At 46.8% G+C, this 26313-nt stretch overlaps 1 protein-coding gene across 1 annotated transcript; it reads right to left on the minus strand.

Annotated features, from left to right (window-relative positions):
* Nucleotides 1-11835: 11835 nt before the first annotated feature.
* On the minus strand, nt 11836-13642 carry LOC126636698 (C2 calcium-dependent domain-containing protein 4C-like). Its single transcript, XM_050309146.1, has 2 exons — nt 13532-13642; nt 11836-13258 (listed from the first exon to the last, which is right to left on the minus strand). Exon 2 carries the CDS (start codon nt 13201-13203, stop codon nt 11905-11907), a length of 1299 nt encoding a protein of 432 aa, XP_050165103.1. The 5' UTR covers nt 13204-13258; nt 13532-13642; the 3' UTR covers nt 11836-11904.
* Nucleotides 13643-26313: the final 12671 nt, after the last annotated feature.

The raw sequence follows: 26313 nt of genomic DNA on the forward strand, positions 1-26313 counted from the left end.
GGCTTAGGTTGTGTGTATCAAGTTTCTCCTCTTGTTCAGGCTTCATTAATTGTTAAACAGGGCTGTGTGGATGTTTGCATTCGTGTGGCAGAGAAGGAGCTCCCTCCTGCAAGGGTGGTGGTTCAGCCTGGGGGCAGCGTTTCACTGCCGGGCAGTGCCAGCCCTGCCAGCCTCCAGATGTGCCAGGCTCAGAAATAAAAGGAACCTTGTTCTGCTTCAGCCTCAGCCTTGGCCAGCAGCGTGCAGTGACACTTGGAGGTCTTTCAAGAATGTGTGTCACAGGCCCTGCTAGAGCAGATATGGAGAATAGTTAACAGCTACACAGCTCTGTGCTGTAAGAAATCCAGTCCCATGCAGGCCTGTTCAGGAAGTTATCACTGAATAATGACACTGGAAAACATCTCTTTCTAAAGATACAAGTGAAATATATACTGTGGTCATTTTTACCCCCAGTAAATTAAAGTGAAGAATACAATAGAAGTCATAAAGATGAAATTGGCTTTAGGAGAGCAGCAAGGAAGGAGGGAAATGTGAGCAGGGTCTAAGAGACACTACACTTGTTAAGCTGTTTCAGTTACTCTGCTTCACTAAGCCTGACCACAGCTGTTCCTCCACGTCACTCCAGAGGCCACAGGCAACAACTCCTAAATGGATCACGGGGGCCTGGAGACCCTCTCTGCTCAATTGCAGCCATAAGAGTCCAGCTTCATGGCCAACACATCACCTGCTGCAGATGTGTACCTGGAAATGACAGACAACTAAAATACTGATGGCTTAATGCAAGAAAAAGTGATAAAATAGGTACAAAAACCTCTTCCATATCAGAAATACCATAGAACTCCCCAGGCTGCAAAACACATCAGATGATAGAACAGACTTAAAAATCGTGGGTGACACAAAGACAGTGAATAGAGAACAACTGTTCAATGCTTCTTCCAATGCAAGACCTGCAGATTATTATTAAATATTGATATTAATTGATATTAAATATTAAATAATGATATTAGCACGTTCAAAGGAAGGGGATACACTTGCCTCTCAAGAGAGAGACAAGATTCTCCCTACTGCTGTTTATTTACAGTAATTTGCTCAAATATGGACTTTCACCATTGAAACGTAACAGCACGAATATGCAAATAGTAAATCCCTGTCAAAAAGTAATTTAGCAAGAGGCAGGTACCTTATCTCTGCTCCTCAGTCCCATCGTGACTTATCACAGCTGACATTTCAGCAGGGCTGTAGTAGCAGATCCCAATTTGAACATTCATGAGGGGAAGATGCCACACACCAGCTTTGATGTCAATAGAGTGTCAGTCTCTGCCGACTGAACTTAATTGCAGGAACTGCATTAATAGTCAACACAAGCCATCTGTTTAAACATGTGTGTTTTGAAAAGAACTGACATGTACAATAAACATGCTCAACTGTCATGACTCACATATCTGTTTATGTGAAACGAGGATTCGGCAATTTCCCTCACGAAAACATTAAATTACAGGTTAAAAGCAGTTTTATATCAAGGTAATTTGTTTTTCTGGCAGGTTGACCGATCTGACAGCTTTGAGGCAGGCTGGGAAGTTTGTTCACTGCAGAACTCGTGAACCACACTGGCCAACCTCCCCTCAGGAACCTGTTTGGTGAGTCCAAGGGGCACCAAGGCACATCAGCAGCTCGGGGAATGAGGGGCTGGCAGCACATAGTTACAATTGCAAAGTGTCCTGCAAAACATTGGCCCGGGGTGCACGTGGAGACTGGATAGGGAGTGCCAGGTGAGAAGCACCAGTTCGTTCCAAAACAAACCCAGGGAGCCTGCTGGTACCAGCAGTTGGGTTTTAGGTAATACCTGTAAGCACTGTGTGCTCATGAATGAGGCAAACATTCATCCTCATTACACATTATTCTGCTCTTCAACCCCTGATCTTGCACAGGGGAGAGCTGTTACCGGCTCCTGTGCAGGCCAGAGCTGCTTCAAGTGGCTGACACACCTGAGCAATCATCTACCTACAAGGGGAAAGTCAGAAGTGTGTGACCAGTGTTATCTGTCACACTGACTCAAAAAACAGGCCTTCCTTCCTTTGTTCATCCTTAAAAGTAGCAGCTAATATAAACTTACAGGAGAGAAACAACCTGCCATCAGCTGTCACTGGTGGTGCCGTTTCTGAGTAAGCTTTGTTAATTAATCATTGCAATGCATTGGTGCCTGGACTCAGCAGCAGCATAAATTATGGATCTGCTTTCCTCCACACTGAGCAGGGCTGCAGAGGCTGGCCCTGTGCTTCCCTCTCACGTGTACAGGGGAGGATCCTCTTGCATTTATCAGCCATTAATATGCAAAACATTTATTAGTGCCTGTAGAGAGAGGCTCAGGAGCTGGAGGGGGAGTGGAGGAAGAGGGGAGTGGGAGGAAAAACCCTGGTATGGACAAGGCACGTCATGAATCAGCAACTCAGCACCTTTCCTCTCCTGGACAGTGAGCTTGACATCACCATGGCCTTGTCTTTTTTTTTCTTTTTCCTTTCCCCTAGAACCATTTTAAACTCATGGGAAATATGAGGAGGTCTCTCTTACACCCTAAACTTCTCTATTGCCCAAGCTGCTTGTTCCCATGAGGTGTGATGCTTCATTAAATTTGGAGGTCAATAACTGTATTTTAAGATCCACTTCAGTATCAGCAGTTTCCTCATTAAATGCTTTCTGCTTCATATACCTGAGCAAGTCCTGCTCACTCAGTGGGTTTTGTGAATGTTTGTATTTCTGTGACGTTGCAGTGGGGGTGGTGGAGAAGAAACTGTAGAACTAAAGTTCTGTGGGATGTGCTGGATCATTCCTTTCCTCTGACATCCTATTGCCTCTCCTCCTTTGGTAATTTACAGACACTCTGACAGCACGGGCCTGGGTTAGTTTAACCACAAATATAAACCTAACAAGCTATATATATATAAATATGTATTATATGGATGACAAGCACCTACCACTGCTCAGTGGATAAGAGCACTGCTAACAAGCCAAGTGCTGCCAATTCATCCCAAATCAGAGAATTATTACCACATTTTCAAAATCAGTGCAGTGTGACACATGGAGGTGACAATTCAGTAGCTTTGCAGAGCCCCAAACATTCATATGATTGAATATTACACTAGAGTTGCTCCCCAGTTTTCCTTATGATGTATTCACTAGAAAATGATCCTTTTCTTGCTATCTGTTTTATGGAATTCTCACTATTTTACTTGGAGATATTTCATGTTTTGTTTCAGGGTCCAACCCTCCCTTCAATACACCCAGATTTTTGTTGTTGCTGTCATTATACCCACATTTTTGGGGACAACTACGGCACATACTTGCTACTTTCACTTTTTCTTATTCCTCATAATATGCACATGCTGATAGGTGAAAATAGCATCATTTTCAGGTTACTCACCTGCATTTATCCACTGAAGTCTAGAGACAGAGATGTCAGTTTGAGATGGGAGCGGTGATGGCTCTAGGCCTGGTGTATTCCAGGCCATGGCAGTGAGAATTTCCTCTCCTGTTGTATCCTGGTTCAAAGCTCCTCTGCAGACTCCAGTTTATCCCGTGTGTGGTGTAATATGTGTCTGTGTGGTATAATATGTGTCCATGTGTGGTATAATATGTGTCCATGTGTGGTATAATATGTGTCCATGTGTGGTATAATATGTGTCCATGTGTGGTATAATATGTGTCCATGTGTGGTATAATATATGTCTGTGTGATATAATATGTGTCTCTGTGGTACAATATATGTCTGTGTGATATAATATGTGTCCATCTGTGGTATAATATGTGTTTAGCTGGCAAATTGCTTGGTAATGAAGGTTCAGGGTCACTCTTCAGGAAAACATTAAACAACTGCCGTGTTCACTTCTAAACTGCTGTCAGTCAGGGCTGTGCATCTGCAATTACCTTAAGAAAGAACCTGAATTTAGAAAGTGCTGAAGAAAATAAACCAAAAAGCCAAACCCCAGCAATGACTCTTCCATTCTTGCATCTGACAGACAAGAACCTGATTACAGAACCCTCAAATAAAACATAAAACATACTGACCTAGTTAACAGAAGAGCTCAAAATCAAGACAAGACTTTTTTCTAAGTTGTTTCTTAAGGTCTTATTGCAAAATAAATTCAATAACAAGAATTGTAAACAGCACCATGGTTACAAGGAGGACTCTTTATTCTCTGCTACAATGGAATAAAGAAAATAAGGAAGAGAGATGCAAAAAATGGTGTTTATAGCCCTCAGCCTCTCAAGGGACAGTCAGTTTTGGCTCTTTTATATTAAAAAAAACCCAGCTCCTCATTCCCTTCTTTTTATACATCAGCATTTTTATATCCTTTCTTCGAGACGGGTTATATTCCATTCACACAGCACTGGTTTCTAAATGCAGATGAGACATGGCTTAATTATTTTTTATATTTCCCATGTTACCTATGGTATGTTTTTATCACATGCTGCAAATCTTTTCATCCTTTGACTTGACATCCTTTAGTCCTGCAGCCTGTGCAGGCCAAAATCCTGTTAATGCAAGTGTAATGAGCAGAGAAAGGGATCGTGCCTCAATCCCATGTTGTGCACTGGTGAGTTATCAAAAGGCAGCCAAATTATGTTGATCAGGAGACTTTAAGCTGCCAGCCTTGGAGCTGCTGGGTTCAAAGGATCCAGCAGGAACAAACACCTCTTTTATCTGTACAACCAAAACACAAAAGGAGCTGCAGCATCAAGGATGAATGCTGGATCTCTGGATCTGGGAATGGTTAACAGCTCAAAGCTCCTGGAGACAGAGGCAAGGTACACATGTGCCTGTGGAAGGAGTTCCCTGCTCTGGCAGCAAGTGGCTCAGGGGGGAAAAAACCAAACCAAAAGGAAACCCAAAGCACCAGACATTGTGTGCTGTGGCCTTCCCAGGGAGGGAGAGCCCAGTGGGGGCAGCTGCAGCACCAAAGGCTCTTGCACGTCAGCCAGCCCTCAGATTTTGTTCAGGGGCTGCATGCACCGGCTCCCAAGCCCAGAGATAATCCAAATGTAAACCAGCAACCTGGAGCAATCTGCATGACCAAGCATTACCTGTTCGGTTTCTGTGCAGCTCAGTGCTCTGTGCTGCCCAAAGCTCTGCTCCTGAGTGGGTTGGCTTTTGGTTACAAGTGAAAAAAGGCAGTTCTGGACAGGGGAACTGTCAGAGACTACTCCTACAAATATGTTCCCTACTCAGCTTCAGTAGCTTGAATAACAAAACTCCCTCAGTTCAAGTGCCAGATGAATTGCTACTCACCTGCACCAGTTCACTTGTCAAACCCATGCACACCACCCCAAGCCCAGCTGCAGATACTCTGCACACCAATTATTCAGTTTGTTTTCAGACACTGATTTAAGCTTAGACACAAAAGCCCAAAATCTTCCAGTCCTTCTAGGCATGTATCTTTATGATCAGGGCCTTAGTTTCCTACGAGATAAGCAAGAGTCTTTGAGTATCCAACAATAAATATTGCTGCTCTTTTCTGGGGGCTCAGGGGTGGTGCTGCTTTATTCTCACAATATTGCAGTTTCTCTTACCAGTAAATATGTAAGGCTTTTCAGGTTTTAAGTCTTGTTTAGTTTTCCAACACTTGCATTTTATACTGATGACATTACACCCCACAGGGGCATTAAGGGTTTTTAACTTGGCAGTCATGACATTCTTCTGAGGTTCCCTTTGCAGGATCAGACCACAGATATTTGTGGTACTTCTAAAAAAAAAACCAAAATGGGTGAGACATCTTATATTATCTTATATACATTTCTGGTGTTAGCAAAACATATGAGCAAAGCACAGAAAAGTCGTCTCCTAGGTTTGGAAGGAGAACCTGAATAAAAGGAAAAGGGTGGTGTGGTTTGAGGAAGCAAAGATGGGGCCAAATTCTGTCCTTTGAAGATACTGGAAGTCCAGCTGACCTTGGTCCTGAACTGAGCCTGCTTTGAGAAGAGGTCAGACAAGGGGATCTCTGGGTCCCTGCCAGCACCAACTATTCAGTGACTCCAAAGTGGACAAAAAGTCATGGGCCAGTGCCATAACAAGGACTGTTCTTATCAAGAAAAAGTGAAATATGAGTGGTAGCCAGTCTTCAAACAGTATTTCTTTACAACACAAGCACTGAGTGGAAACATAAATAAGTGGTTCAGATTAGCTCCATACTAGTAGTCCTAGTTCTGCACTTTGGTTTTCTACTTTATCAGTTTTTCTTGCAGTAACTTCCCTGGGAGTTTGCTGCATTTTGACCTTTTAGAAGGTCCCACAGATTAAATCTCCCTTTGTTTCAGTTCATATTCCTGCAATTCTCGAGTGTTCTGCTCCTGTGGGCTCCTCCATGTTAAAACCTCCTCTTCTCCTGTGCCCATGTAGTAACTGCCAAGGGTGCCAAGTCATTCCTGTCAGCTGGGCATGTCCCATAACTTCCACCCAGTCCCATTCCTGAAGCAACATTAACTCATCCATTCCTAGCACGATACCTTCAAAGGAGATGGCTAAAGAAGAATAAGACAGAAATATTCCAGCTGCTTCCCACACCTCCTGCTCTGCATTTACTGGGTGTGTCCCTTCCTTTCCAATAGATTCCAGCAACACTTTAAACGGGCTGTAACTTGCTTCTGTGTGTGTCCCTCTTCACCAGAGCAAGTCATCAACACCCAAAACCTTGGCTGATCCTCCCACTAAAAACAAGCAACCCCAAGGTTTTTCAGACACTTTCTTTCACCTTGCACTACTTTTAATGGTTCCTGTATGAAGCCACTGGAGAGGCTGAGAAATGCAGGTAGGAAAACCATTAAGATTGAACAGAACAGAGCAAGCTGGAAAGTCTTGTTCAGTGCTTTCCTGTCTAGTACATGCAATGCTTGACAAGGTCAGGGTCTCACTGTACCACTCAGGATAGCTATTTTTGCATCATTAGAACATTTGTAGCAGAAATAGAAAAGTAATAGCAGAAGGAATAACAAAATCAGAAGACAAGGCTGTCTGGTCACCTTTGGCTGTTAATTCTGTTCACCCCTGTTTGTTGGACCCGTCCTCTGCTCTCTGACTGTGCTCAGTTCCCAGAACCTCCCCCCAGTTGCCATTTACCACCAGGAGCCTGGGCTGTAGCCATTTCTGTTCCTGACAGGAACACAGAACTACTGCAAGCTCTTCTCCTCTCATAAGGACCCCTCAAATGCAAAGAACCAGCGGCACAAAACACGACTCACTTTTCAATCCCAGTGGAGACATGACAGGCCCTTACCCAGAGAAGAGCCTGGCCCTTTTCCCCACCCTGCAGGCAGCATTAACACTGCCCTGCCCAGCCTGGCTCTGCTCTGGGGGATCTGCACCTGTGTTTCACATCCCTCACCTTGATGCAAAGCGAGTTCCTTCACAGACACTGCAGCCATAAACTTCGTTTTCTCTTTTCTGTGAGGACAGGTTATTCAGCATCATTTTAGCTTTTCTTCTAAGACTATTAATGATGCTATTAGAGTACACTTCAGTCAGCAGCATTAGGTCTGTGCTGGAATGCCCTCTCATTTCACTATGCAGATCAATCTCACCTGCATTGTTGTGTTCAGGGCACACAGTGGTTGAGAGCAGATAGGCCCCAGTTAGGCCATTCCTTTGGGGAACATAGGCCACTGTTTGTTTTAATCAAACATCCTGCTGCCAAAAGCTAGCAAGAGATGTGACTCACTGCCTTTCCTACCTTGCCCAAAGATCATGGCCCCAGAGTTCAGGCACCTCTGCAAGCTCTGGATCCCTAACCTGGGCACAGGACAACGTCCCATCCCTGAAGCTGCTGGAGAGATGGGCATGGCCCAGTGAGCACAGGATCAATTTACACAGACTTCCCCAGGACAACTTCCCCAGCTTGGCAACCCACAGACAGGCTTTTTGCAGATTTATCCATTCATCTAATTGTTCCTTCCTCTGTTCTCTGAGGAAACTCAGAGTTATCCACAGCAATCACTGGCTAGACTGAAAAAACAGAAGCATTTTTGCCATCAGGCCTCATCATATGATCAGCCTTTCACCACAGTCACCATGGCTGACTGAAAATCTAAGCCCCAGGAACAGAAGTTCCCTTCCCAAAAAACCCCCTCAGAGGAAGCACTGGGAAGCAGCATGTGCAGTGTCCAGCAGTGCCTCTCCAGAGCCAGACCGAGAAATGGGAGCAGCTCAGAAAAATGGTGCAATCAGTAGAATTTGATACTGCAGGCACTAATGCTGCCTAATCCCTGGTCTACAGGTCTGTCCTGTCAGGATTTTCAGGTCACAGCCATTTGCTTCCCTTGGCACTATTTGTGAACTTCACCTGAAAAGCAGCACAGTTACAGGAATTGCATTTTCCCCTCCCGGACCTCAGTGTATTGCAACACAAACTGTGTTGGAGACAACCTGAGGGGATTTCTGGAAAGAAAAACACAACACCTATTTTGCAGTGACACTTCTTCTCCAGGATGGAAAAGGCATGGTCAAAATAGCTGGGTTTGAAAAGGCCAGCACAAGTAGTACTTCCAGTGCAGCTGAAACAAATAATATTTGCTCAGCAAAACGTGAGTCCAGGATCTTGGCACAAAGACCTTCTTTTCCTCAAACAATTGTCTGTTTGGTTTTTTTTTTAATTTAAATTAAGATGTGATCTTCCAACCCGTGAGCACCACCGAACACAGCTGATCATTACCCCAGAGCAGGAGTTTTGCTTGAGAGACTCATTTTCTTGGTATTTTAGAAGTTGAGAAAACTTCTGCAGATAATATTTCTGAACTCTGAGGAGCTGTTTGCTAATGCCGGGGGGTGGATTTTCTTCTTGCTGTTGACTCTAATGTGAAAGCATCGAGGCATCATGAGTTTTTCCAGGCTGGAGTATCCAGTTGCCGTTGTTTGCTTATGCAGGTGCTTTACGTAATTGCCCCAGCGAGGCTGACGCTCGCGGGAAGCAGCTGCAGCACTGCAGGAGTTCCCCACTTACAGCTTAGCTGGCCTCTCAGAGCTCAGGAAAACAAGCCCTGTGCCCTCCAAGCAAATGGAGGTGTTCAAACTGCATTATGGCTTTGCACTGTTAATGGGAACAACACCTGATAAGCAACACCCCAAGGCTCAAACAGGATCAAATTAACCCAACCTGTAAAAAGACACATTAAAGTGGGGTGGGACCCCACCAAAACTGTTCTTCACCTAGTGGTACAGTCATACCTAGCCCTGGGTCTGACTAATGTACTGAACAGGTACTTCATTCAAAGTTCTTACATTAAAGAAGAAAATTATCCAGAAAAACCTGAATTTAAATTATTTACCAGAGAAACACAGGCAAAGTCCACCAGTCCTCCCCAGGCTTAAACTCTGCCTTTGATTTGGGTCTGTGAAGTCTCCTCCTGCTTTGCTTTCTGTCACCCTCTAACTTGCAGGCCTGTCATCAAACTTCTCAGAAATAAATCACTGCTTAAAGAGCCTTAAAACCAGCTCAGTTTCCTTTCAACCAGCCTAAGATACAGCCTTCACCTCTTTAAGTGCCTGATAGATAAGCCCCGCTGGGAACTTATTTTCCTATGACAGGAAGGGAGGACTTTCTTCGAGGTCTTCCCTCCTTCCCTGCCTGGTGCAGGATGAGGCTTCTCAGCAGATTTCTCTTGTGGCAGTAACTCCATCCCTGCCACTGGTCTGCAGCAGAGATCCCAGGGGACATGTCCTTGCCATGGATGAGTATCTGCTGGCAGGGACTGCAGGGGAGGGAGCCAGGCTCTACTCTGCCCTGTCCAGGGACAGGACAAGAGGCAGTGAGAACAAATTGTCATATAGGAAATTCCATTTTATGCAGAAAGAGAAACTTTTCTGCTGGTAGGGTGGTAAAACACCTGGAGTATGTTTCCCAAGCAGGTTGTGGAGTCTCTGTCCTCGGAGACACTGTAAACCCAACCAGACACGGTCCTGGGCAGCCTGCTGGAGCTGACTGTGCTTTCAGCAGGAGTGAGGTGATTCCCCTTCCCACCTGGCCACTCCCTCAGCCTGTCCCTGCAGTGCAGCACTGGCACGGCACACAGCGCGGGGCAGAGACACCCACCACTCTGGGACTGTTTGTGACCCTCTGATGGTGTCAGTGTTCCCTTCTGCATCATCTCAGCCCCCCCCCTCCACATGGATAGACCCATGAAGAGACCCTAAACTCCCAAACTACAAATGTGCTGGTGGATGAGTGATAAGCCTGAAGAGGGAGCCTCTGCCTTCCTTTGGGAGACCCCATGCAATAACCAACTGAATAACCTTAATTTTTTGCAGCATTACTGATTCTCCCTTGAAGTCACATTTTTAAGTTCCACTTGCCCCACTTCCTTTAGTTTATCCCTTGTAGTCAGTTTTCCCAGCTTCAAGGATACAAGTGGCAGTGCAGCACCTCCATCTGCTCAGTGTGCCAGCACCAGGATCCTGTTTTCAGAAGCACCTCACGTGAGCTGGATCAGGGATTAGCTGTGGCATTTCTGAGCACTCATAGTCACAGTTAACATCCTTTGGGCTTTTTCTGCTATAAGAAAGCAGAGAGGGGTTCTTTGGTCTGAAGCAAAATCAAATGATTTCTTGGGCAGGGAATACCAGAATGTGCCCATGAACACTCCCACGATCGCAGGCAGTGACACTCTGACCAGATTCTGCCAGAACCCTTGTGAAAGAGCTGTTCAGCTGTATGTTTGGGCACAAGCAGGGCTCTGTTTCCACAGCCTCACAGGGAGCACAAAAAAAGCCTTTCTTTTCTGTGCCTGTGTGGATTGCTCCTCCATTAAGGCTTATCTACCTCCACATAAGGAAGCTGCAACTTAATCCAGGGAGGCAACAACAGGCCTGGGCTTTCACGACAGAGTTTCTGTCTCCTCTCATTTTTTCTACTGGTTTATCTGTTTTACCCAGCTCTCAGTTCACCTCAGCGGGGGGGGTGAAGGAAAAAGAAAAGGAAGGTGGTCTCAAGCCTGTAGGAACTTCTCCTGGTGCTGTGCCAACCGTATGACAATGATTTGAGCAAGGTGTGCATCAAGTCGTGAGCTGCAGCAGGAATTCAGTGCAGAGATCCCAAAGTGTCCTTTGCCCTTGCCTACGGATATCTTATCTGCTCCAGCTTCAGAAAGGATTCAATAGCTGAATTGCTGAGGGTTATAGCTCTAGGGTACATTCCTGACCAAAATTACCTGGCAACTTCATTCTGAGGGCTGGGAAATCAACCATAGAAAACCAGGGTAAATGAAGATGTCGAATGTGCTGCAGCAATCACCCGGCAGGAGCCTGCTCGGTGTTGATAGTGTAGGTCTGTATAAACAAAGAGCCCTGCCTGCAGTGGCTTCTCACTGCTGCTCAGAAGCTGATCTTGTTATCCTCAACACAAACTTACACAGGCTTCGGGAATTCAGATCCTCCACCCCTGCTGTAGAAGAGCTGATTCCCAAACTCCCTCCCCTCCCCAGATACAGGGCTCATTACAACATTGGTTTGTGTAAATGTGAGTGCTGACAGAAGGTCCACTGAACAGATGTTGTGTGCACACACTTCATACCTGCTTAGGGACCAGGACGGGTGAAAAACACTTCCACAGCCTGACAGTCATAAACAAGAATAGCCTTGACTTGGTAACTGCTTAATCCTTGATCCTACAGGCAAACCAGCCCTGCTGCCCTCCTGTCCAACTCTCCAGGCAGGTCTGCTCCACAGCCACCTTTCAGTGCCAAATACCTATCAGAGTATGAAGAGTTAAGCAGCAAAACAAGGCACAAGAGCATGATGGTAACACCAAGCAAGGCAGTGCTTTTTACTTGAAAAAAACCACCAAACACCAACAACATAAACTCAACCCAAAACTTTATTTAGTAGAAAAGTTTCAGAAGACAATTTCTGTTTGAATATTTGAAGCGTTACACTGACAACATACTCATTAAAGACAGCTGCCGTTCTCCTAAGGTATAATCCCGCTTCATACTGCACCCTTTATTCGTGGCTTTCATCCTCACAGAGAGGCTGTACAGCTCTTCCTCTGCAATGCCATCAAAAAAGAAGTCCTCGTTGAAGATGGGATTTCTGCTCCTCTTTATAACAGTGCTTCTCTGCTTCTGCGTTTTCCCTGGCACCAGGGAGAAGGAGATGCAGCAGTTTATGTGTTTGGGCTCCACGGAGTCCTCGTACAAGCCCTCGGCGCTGATGAGGCGGATGCGCAGCCGCTCGTTCTCGGAGCAGTACTCGGCCGACAGCCTCAGCAGCCCCCCCTTGTCCATCAGCACCGTGCTCTCTCCCACCAGCCTCTCCCGACTGCGGGGCAGGTCCAGAGGAAAGACGGGAGAGCAGGAGGTGCTGAAGCTCCGCATGGCAAGCAGCCCCTCCGAGGCCCTCCTGATGGCACTGGGGCTGTTATCAGTGGAGCTGCTCTCCTCCGTGGAGAGGGAATTGTTCCTGGCCACGCTGGATTTGCTCTTGGCTTTCAGTGCTCGGCAGAGCAACCCCTCCTGACTCTGTGCTTTGGTCAGGGAGCAGGGTCTGGGAGGTGACCTGCTGAGAAGAGGGGAGCTGAAAGGAGAGGATTCGCTGGAGGAGGCAGTGTCGCTGTCACAGGCGCCCTGCCTTTGCAGAGAGAGCTGCTTGGGAGGCAGCCGCACAGAAGAGAAGCTGATGGCAATGGGATTAGACATGTTGCCCTTGCCACTGAACGTGTTGGCCCTGGACCGGGACACCATCAGGCTGGGCAGGGCACCGCGGGCGTCACCGTGGAAGATGGACTCCTTCCTCCTGGTGTGGGGGCTCTCCAGCAAAGTGCAGAAGCCGTAGGAAGTGGGGGCTCTGGGAAAGTGGGGCAGGGAAAGTGCTGCTTGGGACTGAGGGTCCGAGTTGGTGCTTTCTTCCTCCAGCGCTGTCATGTCCTCTTCCACACTTTCCACCTGGATGAGGTGTGGCAAAGAGCTGCGGCTGAAGGCAGAAGTAAGAGCTGCATCCACTGAACTGTGGTCCTGGTGGGAGCTAGTGCCGTTATTGGAGCCAGAGCCGGTCAGCCTGGGGGGAATGCAGAATTCAGGGATTCTGTCGGGGGTGAGCACGTTCGGAAACGCAGCAGCCCCCAGTCGGGGTTTTTCTGGCAGGTTTTGGCCATGTGGCAGTCCCAGGAAGGAAGAGCTGGGGAGGTTTCCACTTTCATGTGATGCTCTGATCTTTTCCAAGAACCACATCACTGCAGCTGAGCAGGAGGTCCTCAAAGGGGAAAAGCCTGATGGACAAATCCACCTGCAGACACACAGAGGTGAAAAAGTACATAAACATTCTTGCTGGACAGACTACAAGGCACGGACAGCCGAGCAAGGCACTGAGGACTCCATTCAAGGCAGGACTAGCACCAGGCCATTCAATCCACAGGTTCCAAACAGCCCCTACCCAGCGCGCCAAGGACACAAGGACAGAACTAAGCAGCTAAAGAAAGAAAACAGAATCGAATCTCTACCGGGGCAAACGTCCTCTCTGACAGTGCCCACCGCGCCTCTCCCTTAGCAGAGCACGTACCTTGTGCAGTGCGAGCCCCCGCTCTGTGCAGCAGCCCCGACTCGCTGCTCGCCGGGCTCGGGCACCTCCGGCCGCCGCCAACACCTCCTGTCCCCCGCCCCGAGCCGGCCCTTTTCTAGAGCCACCGGGCACCTCCCACCCGCCGGGGAGGGACGGACAGCGAAAAGGAGGGGCTGCCGGAGGGAGGGGAGGACAGAAGGGAATGTTGGCCCGGCGGCCGCGCCTGCCGCTCTCCCGCGGAGAGAGAACGAGGAGGAGGAGGGAAAGCACCGCTGCTGCCCCGCCGGACACCGTGTGGGCACCGGGGACGTGCCCAGGGCAGCGGGGAGGGACTCGCACAAGGACCTGTCCCGGGAAAGCGCCTTTAGGGCCGCCCACGCCCCCCGGAGCCGCTGCCCCCGCGCTGGGTCCCGCCTGCCGGAGGGGGACGGGGCTGCCCGGGCAGCGCATCAGCCCCTGCTCCCGGCTCCCTCTCTGATTAATATCTATTTACAGAGCCGTCCCGAGATTAACTAACAAGCCCGGGACAAAAGCAGCGTTGTTTGGTGCTTCTTTTCTTCTGGAGCTCCTGGCGGCTCTCCAGCACTGGAGGGGGAGGAAGCGGAGATTGCAGTTTTCAGCTGCTTTGTGAAGAACTTCGCTGCCCTTCTGCACGTCAATGTGTGTCTACCCCTTCCTCATTACCCACACAGAACACGAGACAACAGAGCCTTGACCCCGTGTCCTTATGAGTGATACTGAGCCACGGCAAAAACAGGAATGCAGATGCAGCGAGGAGAAAAACACGGCAGAAAATGCTTTGGCCGAGTCACCTTGAAACGCGGCACGTCAAAAACACAGGCGTGTGTGACACTGAACAGGCACTGCACGGAGCCAGGGGGGATCCAGCAACTTTCTCAGCACAGTTCTGCAATGCAGCACAGCCTGGACGGACTTCTGCAAACTCTATAATTATCCTAGAGCCGCAAATAGCAAGCTGAAGTGCAAAGCCAGCAAGGCCTGACAAACTGGTTGGCCAAACGCTCAGCTGAAAGTTGTAACACAGGGATAGTAGACAAATAATATTCTGCTTTCCTTTTGCCACTGAAGAGCTAAAGTTCATGTTTACTGAGTGCTCAAAATAGACGAGATGTGCTCAGAGAAAACAAATCCGGGGGGTTACAAGGGCAGGGAACATTTTGAACTTGCTGAAAGATTTAGCTGGGAACACATATGTTCTGGGTTTGAGCCCTGCCTCTCTCCTGCTTGTTTTACACCAGTTAAGCTTCACTGGCATAATAATCCTCTAGTGGTTAAAATCAGAGGAAATTCTTTCTGCCATGATTTGTAAAAGGGTTCAGGACATCTCAGAGGTCCCAGTAATGTTGCAATTGCTGGTGCTCTTGTAGTTTACTTAAATGGACTTACTTGATATGAGCATGGTTCAAATAATCTCTAATCTAATTTAGAGGCTTCTGGAGAGGGTTTATGCTTTCTCCAGCTAATGAGACTTTTCAGCAGCAAGGCAAGAGGAGTTATTGGAGACCCTGGGATGCTCTCCTTTGGGAAGCACCACAGATCTGTTATCCATTCAGACCAGGCAATACAGCACTAGACATCCTGCATTACACACCATGTAGCTTCCAAAGAGAAAGTGAGCTTGTTCCAACATACACAACTCTGCTTTGAATACCAAAGAAAAATTTGACTCTAAACATGGAGAAAAATAAGGGAAAATCAGCTTTTTAGTGGGAACTTCATTGCCTCTGGTAACAGATCACAGAAGTAGTTCAGATACAGCAACTAACCTCAGGTATGGCAAGTCCACAGCCAGCATCAGGCAGTGGTGAAATAAAACAGCTACACTGCCATAGGTACTCGATTCCTGTTGAGTCTCTTTAGGCTTCCCAGGGAAAGAGGGAGGGCTTTTCCAGAGGGTGATCATTCTCCTGCTCCCAGCTGCCTGTCTCCCTCCAGTGCCTGCAGCGTGAGCAGTGCCTTACACTGGGTGCTGTGTCCTGCCCTGCCTGAGCCAGCTGGCACTTTGCAGCCCTGGAACAGATCGCTGATGTGCCGGGAGAGCAGCAACACTTAAGCACTTGTCCATCCCCCGTGGAAATAGGCACTCAGATCTGCGAGTGCAGCTTCCTGTGTTCAAAGCTGTTTCTCTTTCCTTGATTAGCTTCAGAGCATAATTAAAATATCCTGCCAACAAGGCTTCCTGTTGCTATAAAAATGTGTCTGCAATAATCCACTTTTAAAGCGGAAAGGATATAATTTGTGGCAAGGCTTTATTACCACCCCTGTAGCAATAGCTGGTGAAACCCTGGGATCTCGCCAGGGGCTGGAAAACCTGGGGCAGGATGGAATCTCCTCCCAGAGCAATGCAGAACACAGTCAGTGTTTTATGAACACAATCAATTGGCTGTTACCCTGATATCCTTTCTCTCCTGCCCTCACTCACCACAGTGTCCCACTCAGGAAAGCTCCAGCCAAGCCAAAACCTGTTTGGAACTCACTGGTTCGAGGGTCTGGAAGTGCCAGGAGAACCCTTCCAATGGTTTATAGAGGGTAGAGAAGCAGGAGGGCTTTAGGAGCTGGCAGCCTTTTGGTGATGAGCACCAGGGAAGGTGGAGCCCTCCCTGCCCAGCCAAGATGAGCAGAGAAAGAAAGAAAAACTTCCTGCCCTGCTGTGAAAGGAGGAAGCATCAAAGACAGGCATGGATGAGGCAGCAGAGAAGGGTTTAAAGCAACAACCATGGCTCAGTGCATTATATTACCTCAAATATACAACATTTCCACTGGCTTCTGTGAGAATAAATAACCCAGCTCAGTTTTATTTTCCTAAAGAAAGCAGCAGTAATTCAGTTGTAGCTTCTTGAAAGAAAACCTCCATCAAGTGAGAGGCACTTTTTTCATTCTAGACTGCTATCATTGCAAATGTACAGCACGTTGATGCCTTCCTGTCACTGTGACAAATGTCAAAGGTATCTCTTAGCAATCTGCTCTCCACTTGAGGCCTGAATCAAGTCATTCTGCATTGCTTGTTTAGTAATAAAAATGGTAACAGAGGTTCAGCAAAACTCATCTGACAACCTGGTCTTTCTTCTCTGATTTAGTACTCTGTAGTAGCTTATATTTTAGCTCATCAGCAAAGGCAGGTTTCTGCACAGCTCTACAAGTGTCCCTGCTCCTTTAAATGAACAAAGAAGAACAAGTGCCCAAGTGCTGCTTGGCAGAAGAGCAGAGGAGCTGCAGGGCCCTTCAGGCACTTGGGCACTTCAGGCAAAGTATCTCAAGTACTTCGTGTCACAGCAGTGTGAACTACAAAGGCATGAACTAAAGAATTCCTTCCTGCCAGCACATTACATGCTCCTGTGCTGAGAAGCTGGGAATTGCCACACAAAACCCAGAAAGGTTGGGACAGCAAGTCCCTACTTCCACTGCTGAAGTCAGCAAAATATCTCCTAGGCTGAAGAGTAGGTCCATAGCAGAACCTAACCACATCTGGCTTTAAATGCTTTTCCATGTCTGATGGAAATACAGCCAATTCCAGGCAGTATCTACTCCATGCCTGTTCCAAATCTGAAAAGCTTCATATTTTGTCTACATAATGTTAAATTCCTTTTCCCTGATGCTTTCAGGATTTCCTGTGTGCTTTCCAGGTTGTAAGACCCCCTGATGCCAAATCCAGCTTGGAGCATGAACTGCACTGTAGATAAAGCCTGCTGGCCAAGGCCAGGGAGGTTCAGGGGCTATTTATAGAAAAGCCAGTCTGGCATTTTAATGGGTTAAAGAAATTACAGAAATCTTGTCCCCTGCAGACAGCTTGGTCCCCAGGAGTGGATGAGCTGCTCCAGTCCCTGTCACACATCTGAACACCAAGGTAGAGCCTGACTTGCACTGGCAGCAATTCCCAGCTCAGCTGTGGGAAGGAACCCTCTAAGCAGACATGAACAGGTGAAAAGCTGTGAGAAAAGAGGTAATTCCCCTTTTCAGTGGAGCTATTGAGTCTCTCTTGCATTTTCTGTGTTCAAGCCAACTACCAGTGATGACTGACATCCTTCCTGAAACTTCTCATCTCCTTTAAAGCTTAAATGGCATCACATGGGAAACTATTCCATTCTCACAAACACAAATAAGAGTTTGTCCAGAGACACTTACCAGTAAATAACATAAATTTCCAATTAGCCTTACCCCTTATTTCCCATCGAATCCCCTTGTTTCCTGCTAGTATATGACAGATATAGTACTGATTTTATCTTGACTGATTGTGATACTCAACACCTCCTCCCCAAAATACACCCACTACACTGATCTACAGCCAGTAATTCTGAAATATTTTACCTGGATCTCACTCTACCCATGAAACATAACAAACAATATATTGTTTTACTGTGGAAGTCCAGTTTCTGTAACCCCCCCCCAACAAGAGAGTGCATTCCAGGCACAGAGCAAGTTCTGCTGTCACCAGGATCTGGTCACAAAGAAGAGCTGATCCCTGGCTTTGATTGGATTGACTGAAGGTACCTTCACTGAGGATAAAGCTGATTCTTGCTTATCATTGCTCTTCCCCTTGGGAAAGATTGCAAAGTTTTGACTTAAATGGACATCACTGATTTAAGTGCCTACAGTCAACAGAGCAAAAACAACATAGAAAACATTTATATATATATATATATAAAAATCAGCCTACTGGATTTTTCTCAGGAAGAAATAAAAATTTAATGCCAAATATTCAAAGAACTGGAGCAATATCCTTCTGCAATATGTCAGGTTATCAAGCTTGTCTTTGTCCAGTGGAAGTAAAAAATCATGTATCATGGGAAAATCTCTATGAAATATTCCTGGTGAGAGCTGGAAACGCTGAATAGTCTCATAAAATGCCAATAAGAAATTGAAACTCAGCCTGAGGTGTACCAGTACTGCTGAGAAAAAGCCTCAACATCTTCTTTCTAGAACATACCACTACAACTGTCTGAGGCTCTACAGAATTGCCAAATGGCTGCCTGTTGTTCAAGTCTCTTGTCTGTTGTTTTAATAACTGCATTTCTAGTGGGACTGACAGGATGTTTTCCTGCTCAGCTGTAGTTATGATGCTGGGACCAACATGGTACTGATAAGCTGTACAATGGACAAGAGTTACACACAAAAATCACCTCAAGAGTGCCAATAACTTCATCAAGAACACGTGTAACAGGGGAGAAAAGAATGGAACTGGGAAAATATTTTCAAGGCTACTGGGATCATGAAACACATCACAGAACAGGCAATTAATTACCCACATTTCCCATGACTGGGGCAGAACAAGCTCCACTGCTCAGTTCAGGCAATTTCCTGAAAAAGCAAGGTTCTACACATGGATAAGCAGGATAAAAACTCAACAGCAGAGAGGATTTCCTGGCACCAGCAGAGGGTTTAACACACAGCCTGGGCAGTTTAGGAAAGCTGATTAAAGGATCCTAAAGAGGGTTGTAACTGGCCTGAGAAAGGAAGACAGAGGAAAGGGAGGTTATTTGATTGAAAAAAAAATATGAGGGGGAAAAAGACTCTGCTTGTTCTGCTTGCTCCTGAAAAAAGGGGGATGTTGAGCTGTGTTGCACAGCTCTAACTCGGAAGGCAAGTGTGGCTCAGTCAGGGCTTGGCAAACCACTGCCACACCAGTGACTTCCAGGGGTGTGCCTGCAGCCTCCTGGCTGCTCCTGCCTTGGCCCAGCCCCGTTCCAGGCAGGGAATTCTGCTGCAGGAGCTGCCAGCCAGAAAGGGGCTGATGCTGCACGTGGAAGGGTGTGAGAAGCACAAAGAACAGCAGCCTCCCTGACTTTCTCTCTCCAGATAATACACACTGAATCTCCAGTTGTTTACGTCAGCTTTCACCTAGATTTTCTTTGACTTAAGATTTGACTGGGAAATATTCCTGCTTAGCAGCAAGTTAAGACCAGGACAAGCCAGTCCAGGCAGCTTTACCTTCAAATTAAATATTAAAATATTAAGAAAGAAAGAAAACTCAGGAATAACTGAATAGTATCCTCTGATTAATAAAACTGAGTGGAACATGTCTTCTACCTGATGGGTTTGTTGGTCTCAGTATCTTGATAGTCAGGAGAGTTCCATCTTTCATGGAATACACTTCAGTGGAATCATTAACCACCAGCACCTAATTAAGAAACAGATGTTGCTTTTGGTGCACTCAAGTTCAACATTTGAAGCAAAGCTCAAAGGTGGACTCTTCATCTTTAGACTGTCCTCAGCATTTCTGGTAGAGGCAGACAGTTCTTTTTCTAAAATTCCAGCATTTCAGCAGCTAGATTGTAGCTTTTTGTCCCCTAAGGTGTTGTGTTTCTGCAGGAGTATTTTCTGGAGTGAGAAAGTGTTCCCCTTCTACTTTCCATTTAAAAAGCAGAGCCTGCTGTGGCCCTGCCCCTGCAAAGCCTCCTGCAGGTGGTCTGTCACCACCTCCCTTTTCTCAGAGCTCCTAATGCCCAAATATCTGCAGAACTAAAGTCGTTTGGACTGTCAGTGGGGGGAGGAAAAAAATCCAGTAGTGAAACTGATGCCAGCAGGGAGAACCTGATTCCAGGAATCAGTGTAAAGAGTGGGGAACTTTGGGAAAAGACTCAGGATTTTGTGGAGATGCTGGGTTTGGTCTCTGGGAGCAGAAAGGGTGAAAACAGACAGTGACAGTTTTGTTATTGTGAGGAAATGAATTGTCTGAAATGTCATTTGAAGGAAAAATAGAAGGAAAGTCACAGGATACTGTGATTACATCCAGGAATAAAGAAGTAGCTCTGGAGGATTTTGTAGATCACACACTCTGCCCCCCTCCGTTAAATATCTGCCATTAATGGTTTACAACCAGAAATGTATAGCAAATTAGGTTAAAAGGACTTGGAGAACAACCCTGGCTCTCAGCAGCAAGCAGGAGGAGTGTGAGAAAGGCAAGGATTTCCTTTGACAAAATTCCTTCCAAGTCAGGAATCCATAGGCATGAGAAAGCCAACAGTTTAACTACTGCTCCCAAACACAAAGAGTTTCAGCATATGGCCAGATAATTACTATGTAAAGAAAGATAATCTGAAGTTATTGCTGTCACACACATATTCCCTTGGAAAAGTAGAGATAGGCTCATGTGACCATAACAGATTCTCTGGCACTTGGTAGAAGTTGTTTCATGGTGAGGAGCTTTGCTTAAGTGGGGAGGACAAAATGAAGCCCTTTATTGTTTCTCTGCCTCATCCTGCCATTCCCTGAGGGGAGCCTGCAGTTTGAATCCAGCCTCCCTCCCTCACCCCCCAGGGCCAGCAGGCTCCTGCTGGAGCCACAATGTGGAACACATGGCACTTGTGTTCTGGGAATTCTGGGAACCTCCTCCAGCCCAAATACTTAAGAGAAAACAGGCTGCAGTTGATGCAGCTTGACTCGCAGCACATATTTCACTGGAGGTTTGACACTACCCAAAACCAGGCCAGAGCCAAACACAATCTTTTGCTACCCAAGCATGTAAAGTAAAAGATGTTTTTCTCTGTCTTCTAGCATTTACAAGTATCTTTTGCCACTTAATTTGCCCCAATTAAAATAACAACTACAGTAAAAGCTCTGGAAAATGCTTCTTCTGGCACCAGTCTTACAAGGAGCTGCACGGGCAGGTGGTTGAGAAGAAAGAAGGGACATGAGTGGGTACCTTTTCCAGGCCCTTCCAGCCCAGCTCCTCCTCCATGACCAGCAGCTCCATGCTCAGGGCTGAGCGTGGAAGCAGCAGCTGATACAGCAGGGTTTGTGTTTCCCTCCCACCCAAATAAATGATAAAAGAGGCTTCCTGGACAGCAGCCTTGTTCTGTGCCTCACATCAATTTACATGCAGATGATCAGTGGAGGGCAGGGGACAGCCCCTCCCCAGGGTCTCAGGCAAAACACACCTGGAAGCTGCTGTGGGACAGAAAATCCCATCTCTGGCCTCCATCTCTTCTTGTCTGTGCCCAGAGCAGTGCCTGCCTCATCAGCACTCTCAGACAGTAGGGCCAGGATCAGAAAGCCATCAGCTTGCTCCTGCTGCTCTTAATTAAGCAGAACTCATCAGCAAACTGAAGGCCAGCAAATGGCCCAGGCACTAATAAGCACAGTCCTCTGGCTTTGATTACTCCTGATATTGAGCTACAAAGCAGCAGCACCCTCACTCCCTGTGCTCTTTGCTCTTAATTATTATTTACTGTGAGCAGCACAAGTTGGGAAGAACAACTGATTTTAACTAATTAAAATATTATGCTTAGCACTTTACTGCTCAGCAGCTTCCCTCGAGCAACGAAGAGTGTGATTCATAGAACCACAAATCATTCAGAGGGGAAAAGACCTCGAAGATCACTGAGTCCAAGAGCAGTTGAAGTGGCAATAAGGCCAGAGGAGCTTCAGCCCCCAAACATTTAACCCATGCCATCCATTTCAAGATCAGCTGCTTCAGGCAGACTGAATATTCCTGGGATCTGAGGGAAGCAGATCTCCCAATACCTGTCTTTTTCACAACTGGTTATGGTGATCCCATGATGGACTTCACCGCTAAGCCCCTCCCCACAGTGGCTCACATTTTGGGGCAGAGGGTTTTGCTCTTGCTCCTGATCAGACCAAGACCATACATTTTGCAGCTCTGAATTTCTTCTGGTTTGTTTTAGTTCAGACTCACATGAGAACAGTTCTTTTCCTCTTGTCTTTCACACTTTCTCTGTCCTCACCCAAATCCTCTCTCACACTGTGGTCAAAGCAAAGGTTTTCTTTACATTAGAAGGGAGAGACAGAACATTTATTCTGGACATAAACAGAAGCCCAAACAAATAATATTTTCTGGAGTGAGGCTGGAGAAAGCCCCATGGAAACAGTCCATTCACACACTTGGAATGAGCTGCCATGAGGACTTGGCAAGTTAAAGGGGGTGTTCACATGGCTGGGGTGTTCATTTACCGGATCCTCCAAAGGGCAGCTGTGAGCAGAGCCAGGGAGATGCACCTGCAGGTGCACAGAGAGCCTGTGAAAGGAGACTCAGCTGCTTTGCAGGAGTGTCTGAGCCCAGAGCTGCAGCTCACCTGACCAAATCCATGAGGTTCACTGACACTGAGCCACAGCCAGACATGCCATCACCTCACCAGCATTCTTGGCACCTGCAGCTGGTGTCTGCAGACAGTGACGAGTCAATGAGAGCATTTCCAAACCAAAAAGACATCATCATCCACTACTCCTATTCACAGTCACTACTCTCCTCTATAAAAATCCTCATTTCCTGGGCCAAAGCCATTTCTCTTGCTTTCCCATTCTGTTTGCCCGCCTTGTCTGCCTGAGTCGTGATCTCACTCCTCATTATTTGGGAGCTGGCTCTTGGATTGTTGGGCTGCAATTAGACACACATACATGGTACCACCTGCTACATGCTTTTCAGGGTTTTTTGGCTCTGAAACAGCTGTTGGTTTCATTTTTTGTAAATTCAGAGTGAAAGAGAAGAGGGATTATTAACTTTTTTTGCCAGCTGTTTTAATTCTTCTGCAGGATATTAGAGCATGTAACAAACTCAGAAGAAGACTTAAGAGCATAGGTAATCATAATGTTTTACTTAAATGTTGTCAGAAAAACAACAAACATGTAATGATATTACAGAGTCCCAAAAACAATAGAGGCCCATGACCCTATCTCTTTGTCTCTAGGGGTTTTTTTGAACTTTCTTCTGATTTTAACAACGTGCACAAAGCAAGCCAAACAACTGCAAGTTCTACAAACCACAAAATAGGATAAGAAACAATAAAGCAACCAATGCATCAAAAGTCTGCCAAAAGGTAAGATGACAAAACCTCATTGCTCTGTCTTGAATACCTCACTTGAAAGCCAGGGAGACAAAGATACACAATGCATAATTTACATGTTTTTTCAACTCACTGACTCCAAGTCAATCCTTGATAAATCAAGGATAGGGCATAACTTTCTCAAAAGCAGTGGTATATGTCAGCTTAATTCTAACATCTTTTGTCAAGTCAGATGTAAAAAAGCAACAAAAAAAAATCACAGCTTCCTCCTTCTGGATGTTGTGAGAAACCCAGTTGTGAGTTACTGTGGGGGAAATGAATCCTGCTGCTGCAAAAGCAGAGCTGGCTGTGCTCACTGAAGCAATGGAGAGACATTTCCCAACACACAGGTTTGTCTGAGGGGTATGAACTGGGCTCCAGTAGCAGAATCTGCTCTGTACCCCAGTGCTAAAGACTCCACAAAAACCTGAGCTGGTCACTGTGGACATGGCTCCAGATGGTAAGTACGAACAAAAAGCATCTCATCTCACAGCTTTTGTTTGGGTTTATTTTGGGCTGGTTCTCCCCTCAAACATTCTACACGAAGAACAATCCCAGAACTGGTGATAAGCAAAGCTCCCCTGTGGGAAGGGCTGTACTTTAGGTTTGGGCAGGAGGATACTCACCACTCCCTCCCTGAACTGCTTGGCACAAGCAGTGTCTGAGCACACAAGAAACATCTGCAAAACCTGTCCAAGGCCAGAAAGGGATTTTGAGTTGTGGGACTGGTAGACACTGTTGCCCTGTGGCCAAGTGCTCTGAAGCAGCATAAATTCCCTTGCAGAGGTATAAAGCTGTAACTCCCTCCACAGTCACCAATGCCCAGAAAATCTCATGTCATGCTCTCCCTTTCCTTTGCCCCCTCCTTGTCTCGTGTATTTGCTGTTTAATCTGGAAGCAGTATTTTTGCTTTCTCAGATAACTGGGAAGCCAATCTCCTTGGAGGCCTGCTGTGCCCCCTGGGTCTGTGGGGTGGGGAGTGAAGCAGTGTGCCATTTCAGATGCTGTTTGGGGGACACACCACCCATCTCCCAAGCAGGAAAGCGAGAGTGACCCCAGCCATGAGACAGCTGTGCCCTGGACTGACCTCTTGTTGTCATCCTTAATTTTCTGACACTCATTAAAACAGCCAGTTAAGAGCTGGCATCTGCCCCTCCTGTCTGAGGGTGGCATTATCTCAGCACTTGGTAACTGTTTTCCCTGTACCAGCAGTGCCTCAGCACTGTGGTCAGGCAGGGCCTGGTTGCTGTCGTTACCTCCCAACAGATTGCAGGCTCAGCTTGGGAGAGCTTTCAGCTGGCCAGAGGGAAACCTGCCTTACCCGAGTGCAAAGCATGAAAGGAGAGGAGACCAGGGGTGAATATCAAGTGTCAGGTGATTTCACATTGTAAATCTGAACACAGAGAGGCTGCTTACAGCTAACACACCCAGTTACCTGGAGAGACTGGCTTCTAGAGGGAAAGCCACCCCAGAGCACTTACTCCTGGGGTTGCAATAAAGCAAACACAAGCCTGTATTTTCTGGCTTTTGGCAAACCCTGCAAGGCCAGTATCTGCCTCACAGAACAGAGATATAACCATTGCAAACGTGCAACAGATGCTGCTCAGCCACGTCCAGTTCATGGGGTGTCAGTGATGCCCCTTTTACCCCCTCCCAGGCAAAGGGGCAGGTGTGCTTTTGTGCTAGGGCACAAATCCCTGTGGTTACCAGGGTGGCACAGGTGACTCCACAGAGGAGCTTCAGCACTGCCCTGCACAGCCTTCCCCTCTCCTCCCTCCCTGTTCAGCCCCCTGGCTCTGTGTAACACAAGTGCACAGGGCCACCTGAACTCAGCAAACTGAGTGGAAGGCAACTAGAGTGTCAAAATATTCCCAGAGTGGATTCCAGGTGCCTAAACCTGGAAATGAAGTGCAGGTACAAATGCTTTCCTCACATCTGTTATTCCTGGGCTGCAGTAGACAGAGATGAACAAGTGCAGTTGGGGCAGGTAACAAGTAGAGAAATTTCTCACGTTTTCAGTAAATCATTAACTTCATGAAGGCACTTAAGAAAGATATCTGTTTTTTTCCTTTCTCTTTCCTCCCTATCCCCAAACATGCATGACACACAAGAAACTGCAGTCCTGTTTGCCAAGGAAAGGTTGAGCTCTCTGCAAAGCTTGCACACCAGCTTCTGAGGGCAAAGGCTGGCAGTGCCAGTGAAAGCACACTCCATGGCCTGTCCTGCTGCTGCAGGAGGGACACTCCTCCTCCCCAGGTGATTAAGAAATATTCATGCTCATAAAATTGAAATGGTTTAAAATAACACAAAGTAAAACTCAAGTAGAACTGCTGGGGCAAATTCATATTAGGATACAATTGAATTAAACACTTAAGGGCTACAAAACACTTCTGGGAGAGCTGTGTTTCTAATTTGTGTGGTATCTCTTAGTTCAGCACTGCTGCATATTATTGAAGGAATGCCAAAATCACCCCTAAGACAGGATGGTTACAATTAGGAGTACTGTCTAGTGCTGCTTGCTGTAACACTCAAATGTCTAACTCCTTCCAGTTATCCTGGCAGCCCCAGCAGCAGGGAAAGGAAAAGCCCAGCTCATTGTAGCTCCAGGGTTGCAGTTCCCAGCTCTCTACAACCCACCTGATGAGACAGGACAGTTAATCCTTGATGTAGCTGTTGCTGCAGCACCATGCCAGCCATTTCTGAGATGCCCTAAATACTTGCACAGAGAGAGAGTTGATGTCTGGCAGGGTTCAGATCCTACCACCTCTCATGGCCTTAACTCAAACACCTCAAGTGCCTGCCCAGCCACAGAACAGGGCTCTGCCTCCTCACTGCCCTGTGTTCCTGGGAGCACAGCAGTGTTCCAGAGCTCACAGGCACATGTGGGAATGCCCAGCCCCACTCCTCAGACTCCAGCAGGAGTTGTGCCATCAGCTCCAAGAGGTGCAGGAAGGACAGATTTGTCAGAGGGGCACAGGACCTGAG

Source organism: Myiozetetes cayanensis, unplaced genomic scaffold (genome assembly GCF_022539395.1).
Source record: "Myiozetetes cayanensis isolate MyiCay16 unplaced genomic scaffold, myiCay2020 scf14, whole genome shotgun sequence".
Lineage (NCBI taxonomy): Eukaryota > Metazoa > Chordata > Aves > Passeriformes > Tyrannidae > Myiozetetes > Myiozetetes cayanensis.